At 35.2% G+C, this 9,014-nt stretch overlaps 1 protein-coding gene across 2 annotated transcripts; it reads left to right on the top strand.

The window, feature by feature from the left end:
- Positions 1-1,002: 1,002 nt before the first annotated feature.
- Positions 1,003-6,728, top strand: cd74a (CD74 molecule, major histocompatibility complex, class II invariant chain a). Of its 2 annotated transcripts, none has more exons than XM_051650527.1 (7): positions 1,003-1,189; positions 3,368-3,537; positions 3,643-3,743; positions 3,889-3,940; positions 4,200-4,298; positions 4,404-4,601; positions 6,330-6,728. In XM_051650527.1, the coding sequence occupies exons 1-6, from the start codon at positions 1,113-1,115 to the stop codon at positions 4,598-4,600; spliced, it is 696 nt and encodes a 231-aa protein (XP_051506487.1). In that variant the 5' UTR covers positions 1,003-1,112; the 3' UTR covers position 4,601; positions 6,330-6,728. The 2 variants fall into 2 exon arrangements, with proteins under 2 accessions (XP_051506487.1, XP_051506488.1); XM_051650528.1 differs by having other exon boundaries at positions 1,004-1,189; positions 4,203-4,298.
- The last annotated feature ends 2,286 nt before the right edge of the window (positions 6,729-9,014 follow it).

Below are 9,014 nucleotides of genomic sequence, written 5' to 3'. Positions count from 1 at the left end.
CTTCCTCTATTATAACACAACAAAGGGACAACCGTGTGTTGACAGACATCATTTCACTGCCTCTAATAGACTTTTCAGCTGATGTGTTACAAAGTAATATTTGCAATAGTTTCATACTCAGTATGTCACACCTGGCTAATAAATAACAGTGTTTACGTTTTCAAAAGTCGACTCAGAGATGCATCCTCTAAATATCACATATTCTCTTATTTCACTCCACATTTGACATTTAAACATGATGGTGTCTTACTGTGGAGTTTTATCCACATTTCTTTTTCAGTTCCGTATTTTGGAAAGGCCTAATTCTTCACCACACTTCTAAGGAATATCTGGACGTCAACAGGTTTGTTCTGCAGTGGCCAATCAGAGAAATTGGGAGCATGAATCAAGTGTATCTTGGCAGAGCATCTTCCAATACATTTAGATTTTATTATGCTACTTATTTTCATACAATGCACAATTTAGCACTTTACATGCAAGTCTATTGTATAGGGCAACACTTTACAAGAATTTGCATTAATAAAACAAACATTAGATTATAATAAATTGCTTAACAGATCTTCAGTAAATGTAACTTATGTTGACTATTGAAATATAGATAAGAAAGATGCAAATGTCACAGAATTCTGACTCATATATGTTTATTAAAAAAATAAGAATATAGCAAATCTATTACCTTTACATTTTTGTTATTGGCGTGTTATTAAAAGCTGTTATAAAGTGTCACCCTATGTGTCATCCCTCTATGAAATAAGCAATATGATTCAAAATTATGCTTTTTATTATTATTATTATTATTATTATTATTATTTTGATCAAACATGAAGGAGGAATGGGAATGTTTTTGCTTTTCTGTTTTGTAAAACTTTCTCATGGTCAGACTTCATTGAAGTTTCAGTCTCTCCATCAACTAATGACGCTCTTCTCATCAGCCAATCACATTTCAGATCTGAAGATGCCCATTTGGAGAACTGAATCTACCTTCACAGATCTAGAAACCGGGGCTTTCCACCAGAAACATCCTGAAAAGCGGGTTTTGCTGGCGTTTAAAACCCTGCTGAGACTCAGAGTGAATTTCATTGAGTGTTGGAGCTCATAAACACACACCTGTGATGGCAGAGCATCAAAACGAGGCGCTGATTCAGCGCGTGCCGAGCGAGGAGACCATCATGAGCCCGGGACCTTCAGGGTAAATCATCAATACACCTGATCAATCAGCATTAACAGTAGACTATTGATAAGCCGTGACGTTTGCATTGTGATTGCAAAGTGTGGGGCATATAATAGATGCTTGTAATTATAAAACAGTATTTGTGGGGTTATATATTTATGCAAACTTTAAACTTTTTTCTCTAATGCATGAAAAAAATAAGCTTTTTTTTGTTGTTGTTGTTGTTTGTTTTTTTTTACTTGCTCATTTGGCACTTCAGGATGGGCTTCAGAACTGTGCATATAATAAAAACACGTATTCATGATAATTATTCATTATTAAACTCATCTAAGTTCAAAAGCGACGAAAATGTGACGATGGAAATTGAACTCTGCCTAGCTACTAGTGACGTCATAGGCGCTGCTGTTAATGGTTGGGTGTTTATATTATAAATAGGTAAGCTCTGAAATGAAACATTACAAAAAGTAATTAAGTTGTTATTTAGTCATTGTCCTTATTTTTATACCTTTGGAAAAGTGTAGAATTATCTAGAAACATTATGCATAGTCATTTCTGTGGTAGGCTGTTATAAAACAATAATGGTTCTTGTTTTACATGCTGAATAGTTTTAATAAACTCAGATTTCCAGTGATTTCGATTTTTTTTTTTTAAGTTTAACCCTTGTGCATCAATAATAATAATAAAAAAAGTTACTCAGAGGTCCTTTGAGGACAAAAATGTCCGCTTCAAAAAACTGCCATAATAATATTATATATTAATATTATTTTCCACTTTCAATTAGTTAATTTTTTTAACCAACATCAGTCCTGATCATAACTACCAAATATTCATTCATTTTCAGGATTTTAACCCTTTAAATGCCAGTTTGTTTATATAATGCAACTGTTGATTTTTACACACACACACACACACACACACACACACACACATTTCTTAATACACACCTTCAAAACACACTCTGACATCCATTCCAACACACCAACACAATTTTAGCTGCATCATTTATTCAGCAAACAGAAAATAGGGGAAAAGCATGTATTTGCTCCATAGGCTAAACATGAGAAATATTAAACATTTACATTCTGAAGCCAGGGCTCTGGAATGAAAGCATAATATCACAGAATTCATGATTTTATACTTTAATGGCACTGGGATCAAATATTGCAGTTTTAATGGGTTTCAATGGGGACATTTTTGTCCTGACGGTCCTGAGTGTAACTATTTTGTGTAACCAGTGTATTATAGATGTATTATAGGAACTAGGTTGAAATTCCCCCCAAAAGTACACACCTTTGGTAAAATTTATGCCATTGGAATTAAAACAGCCAAAATGATCAAAAAAACTCAAATGTAAAAATACAAAAATGTCCTGAAGGTCACACAAGGGTTAAGTATAACTGGTGCAGGTTTAATACATAATTATAAATAATTATAATCATTTAGCCTTCATATACAGTATAAATCGGTAGTTGACAAATAGCATAAACATGACATTTTTTATATTTCAAAATCAAGATTTAGGTTAAACTGTATAAAAGAAAGTGTATATTTTAGATGTTCACTATGACTTTGATGTTTTTCACCATTTTCAATCACCTTTTAAAGCTTTTTTTGCAGTTGATTACAATAGTCCTGCTGTGTGGCAAAAGTACAAATGTTACATTTAGTCTCTCTGTTAATATAAGCTCTGTATAATAATTATACAAGAATTAGAAACATTTTTAAAATTGTCAATAACCCAAAAGAGCATTGTTTAAAGGTGCTGTAAGTAGTTTTTTTTTAATGGAAAGGTATGCCAAAAAAATGTATACTCCCTGAAAGTAATCACTGAAGTGTTCTGAGATATCTCACCGGTCTCTGTGACATCACTAGACTTTGTAACAAAAACGTGACAGCAGTCTCTGGTGCTTTCTGCCTGTCAATTATTTTGCGCATTCTCATTGTGTTGTAGCTGCAGCGAATTATTGAGGCTTAATGAAATGTTTATGCCATATTGTTCATAACATTTGTCAGTTGAGGGCGGTATTTCGGTACTGTTGTGTTCGCTTACAGCACCTTTAAATGGAAGGACAGGCTTCTTGTTAATTTATACAGCACCAGTTTTTGAGAAGACAACTCAATCCAGCCAAAAGAACCGTTACGACCACTACAGCAGTTAAAATATTATTTTGTGTTGTGTGTGGCGCCCCCCTGCAGGAACTCTAATGGTAAAGCACTGAAGGTGGTCGGACTGACGGTTCTGGCATGTCTTCTGCTGGCGGGTCAGGCACTGACTGCTTACTTCGTCTGGGGTCAGAGAGAACACATCAGCGCTCTGAGTGTCGGACAAGAGAAACTGAAGTCTGAGCTCACCCGCAAGATGTCAGGTACGAGAGAGAGCAGTGCTTAAATGTGTTGGCTTGAAAGATTTTTCAGAAAAATAATGATGTCGAAGTTTCTAAACATTGTGTGTCTGGTCTTCTGTGTGACAGCTGGAGCTCCAAAGGTGATGCACATGCCCATGAAGAGTATGTCACTTCTGAAGGACTACAGCGATGAGACATCCGACAAGAAACAGAGCGTTCCACTTGTGGTCAGAGAACGGTCTTTTTAGAGGATACGTTTGATAAACATTATTACCATTGTGTTCAGTTCTTGAATGTAATTCAAATAGTCACAAGTGTTGCATCAGTCGTTTATTCATTTTGAATGTCGGTTTCTTATTGTTGCTTTTATAGAAACTGCAGCCAGCTTTTCTGAACCCGAAAGAGGGCAGCGGACTAGTGGAAGGTACAGAACAAAATACACAATGAAACGTGTATGGGCGGTGGAGTTTTAAGCTTATAAAACATTTATATATATATATATATATAAACATTAAATAATTTATAGTCAGAACTTTACTAACATAATGCATTTAATTCAAATATTGAATATTGAGAAGTGTAGAAATTATTTTGCGTCATTAACTATTTTTGACAAGCATCTACATTTTAAATATGGCATATAATTGTTGGGGATTTTTGACTAAACCTGCTCATTTTGTCAGAAGCTTCTAGACTGATGCCAAAGAGAATTCATAAGCCCATGAATAGTATGCCATTGCTGATGGACCAAGAGGAAGAGGTGAAGGGCACACCTGCTGCAGGTGAGACACACACACACACACACACACACACACACACACAGACCTGATCATTCTGATTTAAAGAAGCTGTTTAGACCTCAGTATGACACACGTGTCTCCCTGCAGCCGTTGAGCTGGAGCGCAAATGTCAGCTGGAGTCGGTGAAGGAGGTGAGACCTGGATTCTTCCGTCCGCAGTGTGATGAGCAGGGCAACTATCTGCCCTTGCAGTGCTGGCACAGTACTGGATACTGCTGGTGTGTGGACAAGGACGGCAATGAGATCAAGGGAACACGCATCCGTGGAAGACCAAAGTGTGACTGAGGTGTGTGTTAATGGTGTGGCGTGATTGCTCGTGTTCTCCCAAAAATGAAAATTCGGTCATCGTTTACTCACTCTCGTGACTTCCTTTCTTCCGTGGAACACAAAAGGTGTTAGGCCTATAATGGCCTTCAAACTCCAAAAAAGGACAAAAAAAACAAAACAAAAAAAAACATCATTAAAGTATAATATAAGGAAAGTGGACATTAACCCTTTAAGCAAGAAAAAAATATAATTTAAAAAATATGAATAGCTACAGTCTTCACCAACACAACATAGGTATTGTTTGAAAACTCATAAAAAATTTAAAATTTATAAAAAACAAAACATTGCACTGCACATATTATTGCAAACGGTAAAAACATCAAGCTCATCTAATATCCATGTGTCATATGTTGTTAGAAAACTCTCAGAGTAGAATACAACCAGCCCATTTGTTTTACTCACAGACAAAAATATAGCGAGTAAAAGTATATGTCTTTGACAATTATGTTTAATGTGAACAGGTATTATATTCCATATTTTCACTTATAACTTCACAAAAAACTACTGGAACATAAAATATCACATACCATTACTTAGAGGAGGTGATTATCTTTCAAACGAGTCCACACACAAGATAATCAGATGCATAGATCATTAGATAATCCACATGAAGCACAATGTTACATATGACCACCAGGAGATGGCGCCAAATACGACACAGACTCAATGATGACTCAAATGACACAGAATGAAACTCATTCTGTGGAATCTCATTACTAAAATCATGTCTGCATGCTATGCAAACCTTTAATCATTGTTGTGTTTGCATGTGTAATTAGATTTTATGTACAATTATTATATTATATTTGTTTGGAGATGTTTTTGGACACTATGATAAATAATTTTTGTAATGCTGTAACTTTTGATTGCTTTGTCGTATCAACACAAAAAGTTTCTCAAATACAGATGATATGATTGGGAACAAAACAAAAGCAGTTTTTCCGAGCCACCTTATTTACATCTAGAGATATATAATGTCAAATCAGAAAAAGAGTTAATTTTTGGCTCAAGTTTTTTTGTGATTTTTTCAGCAGTTTCTCTGGCTGAGAGTCTCAGAATGTATCATAATTAATATCATAATTTTTTTTTTTTAAGTTTTCTTTACAGTGATAACAAACACTTGACCCTCCTTGGTTTTGTCGAGTTATAAGCCTTTAATTTTGGGTATGTCTTTGAAACAGGAAATCTTTAAAAACACATTCAGAGCTTAAAGGGTTCATTTGTACTGCCAAGCTCCAGAAATGCAGAATGAAAGTCATCAATCATAAAGTAGTCCAAAACACTTGTGCACCATATTCCAAGTCTTCTTTGTTGTTTTATATTTCAAACTTGACACATGGTGATTGTTGACATATGAGACGGGAGCATTTTTTTATTGAAAACAAGCGCGAATTACATTTTTGCGTGAACTATCCCTTTAAGAGAAAAAATATCAATCAGCCAATGTCAAAATACTGACATCTTCCTATCTCTCCTTTTTATGTGTTTCTCTAAACAAGGACCCTCATTGAGACATTCTCATTGAGTGGTAATTTACAGTCAAATTTTATAGTTTGTTCTGGTAATATTAATACACACACAATACAGCACAAGTAACTGATAATGTGCTAAAAATAAACAGGAATTTTCTGTGAATTTTTTACAGCAACTAATATATATTCCCTTCACTCTCTTTCATTTTCTACAGACTGAGGTCAGCATTTCTAGAAATGAAGGCTATCTCCACCAACAATTAAATGAGATCTCCAACAATTAAGTCAAGGAAACAGTTTCTCCTATCCTGATAAACTTCTATTTACTCATTTTGTCATTAGTTTCAACTCTATCCTGATGATAATTCAGATGGGAATGTTTGATTGTTTTTAGAATAGATACAAATGCAATTATAATATTTCTAAGAGATGTTATCGCTAGTCTAACCCTTGTTCCAATAGTCTTCTATTGTGTAATATTATTACTTTATGTTTTAATTTTTAACCCGGGCATGTCTTCAGAGGTGGTATTGAATATTAGAGTGATTATAAACCAGAGAGAGTGTAAATATGAGGTGTTTAATAAACACATGCTCTTTTCAAATGTGACTAAATTGTGTGTGATTTGTGAAACACTGAACCTGCTGTCAAATGAGCAAATGATGTTAAATCAAGAATCACTATTACTATCGCTCATATTTAAAACACCACATAGCAATTCACTGAAACCCACTAAAAACACGTGCATCTGCCTAGTAACACCACAAAAACCACTTAGAACAGCTTAGCTGTGAATAATTCGCAAATACTGGGGAATTTGTCAGGCCAAGCCCAACATAATAGTAATTTTTGCAAATAAATTATATGTAACAAATATTGAAATACTCTAGACAACATGTGTTGAATGTATTAAACGTAAAGATTACATAAGATAACTGAATAAATAGTAAGTAACAATAAAAAAAGAAGAAATTATAGCCGCAAGCAGCAAATATGTGTCCAAACACATGCAGAATAGATCCGGTGGATCTTGAAATTTGATTGGCTGCTGGCAGCCATTTTTGTTATGTCAAACAGATATTTTAAGGATATGTTGGCACTTGAACCAAAGAAGACGCGTGTCAAATTCCAACTACCTTCATGAAATGGTTGCAGAGACTGCTGTTTTGTTATAGCGCCCCCTATCTGCGGAATTGGATCAAATTTGGTGTGCACCTTCAAAATGTCTTTGTGTCAACGTTTACCAAGTTTACTAAGTTTGGACTTTGCATTTAGAAGATAATGGTTGATCCCTGAAAATGGGCCATGGCCAACTAATTATTGGCTTGTAACTCCGAAGTGCTTTGATGAATCAAAATTATTTTGAAGCATTTTTGTCAATAGGGTCTGCGGATGATGTATACCAAATTTTGTGTGAATCGGACAAACGACCTAGGAGGCGTCAAAAAAAGTAGGGTTTTTTTATATATAAAATTCAAAATGGCTAAAAAAAATTATAGATGGAAATAAAATAGGTTTCATTTTCCTCTGATTCATTGAGTCAAGTCAAAAAAAAAATCTCAATGAACCAGAGGAAAATGATTTTACTTCAACCTATAATTTTGATTCTCACCCATACGGTTGAGAAGATTTTAGCGAAAACGTAAAATTGTTTACAAAAGTGCAACCTTGTGTTGGATGGGGGCGTGTGCGCATCTGAGTTGGGATTTGGGGCCACCCAGCCAAGCTCTTTGACTTACAGTCTCTGACTGTAAGTCAGAGACCCTTTCAGGGCAGAAAAAGTAGAAAATTTGTACCGTACCTTCAGCGCTAATACAATACAATAAAGCAGTGACAGGATATAAAGTTTAGGCTACTGTTTCTAATTTACTGATTACATTTTTTGGGTGCAATTAATAACATTAGATAAATTAGTCTGTTGATCGTTGTAAAAAATAAATAAAAAAATGAGCGAAAAAACTGCTGAATAAAAGAAAGCCTTGCACATACACATCAGACGTAAATATGAAGACAGTAGAAACTGTATGTGTACACACATATGAGATACTGATAACCATTGCTGATAAATCACAATTGTTGCACAGAAAATCAATGTGATTTAGTATTTATTTGTATTAATATAGTACTAATTTCTCTTGTAAAAAACAAAGAAACAGATATCCTGTGATATTATACTTATATCGATATATATTGAACAGCACTGTGGCAGCAGTGGAGTCATTCAGGTTCCTGGACACTACCATCTCTCAGGACCTGAAGTGGGACACCCACATTGACTCCATTGTGAGGAAGGCTCAGCAGAGGTTGTACTTCCAACGCCAGCTGAGGAAGTTCAACCTGCCACAGGAGCTGCTGACACAGTTCTCCTCGGCCGTCATTGAGTCTGTCCTGTGTACGTCTATAACTGTCTGGTTTGGTTCAGCTATGAAATCAGACAGAAGGAAACTACAATGGACAGTCTGGACTGCTGAGGGGATTATTGGTGCCCCCCTGCCCACCCTCCAACACCTGTACGTCTCCAGAGTGAGGAAATGTGCAGGTAGAATCACTCTGGACCCCAACACACCCTGCCCACTCCCTCTTTGAACTGTTGCCCTCTGGCCGGCGCTACAGAGCACTGAGCACCAGGACATCAGGCCATTTATCACATGAACAATTAAACTGCCTCAGGACTCCGCCATAGTGCAATAATGTAAATAAATATCTCATGTACAAATGTAGATTCACACTTGCCAATAAAGCTCATTCTGATATGGAATAATCTATATTTACTGAAGTGCAAAAAATAAATAAATATTATATATATATATATATATATATATATATATAATGTTTAAATTATTATATTTTATTCATTTAGATTTTTGCCATTTTTTGTATTACACTATTTATAACAGATA

Source organism: Myxocyprinus asiaticus, chromosome 22, assembly GCF_019703515.2.
Source record: "Myxocyprinus asiaticus isolate MX2 ecotype Aquarium Trade chromosome 22, UBuf_Myxa_2, whole genome shotgun sequence".
NCBI lineage: Eukaryota > Metazoa > Chordata > Actinopteri > Cypriniformes > Catostomidae > Myxocyprinus > Myxocyprinus asiaticus.
Note: the sequence above shows the minus strand (reverse complement) of the source record. Positions and strands in the feature narration are given on the sequence as shown.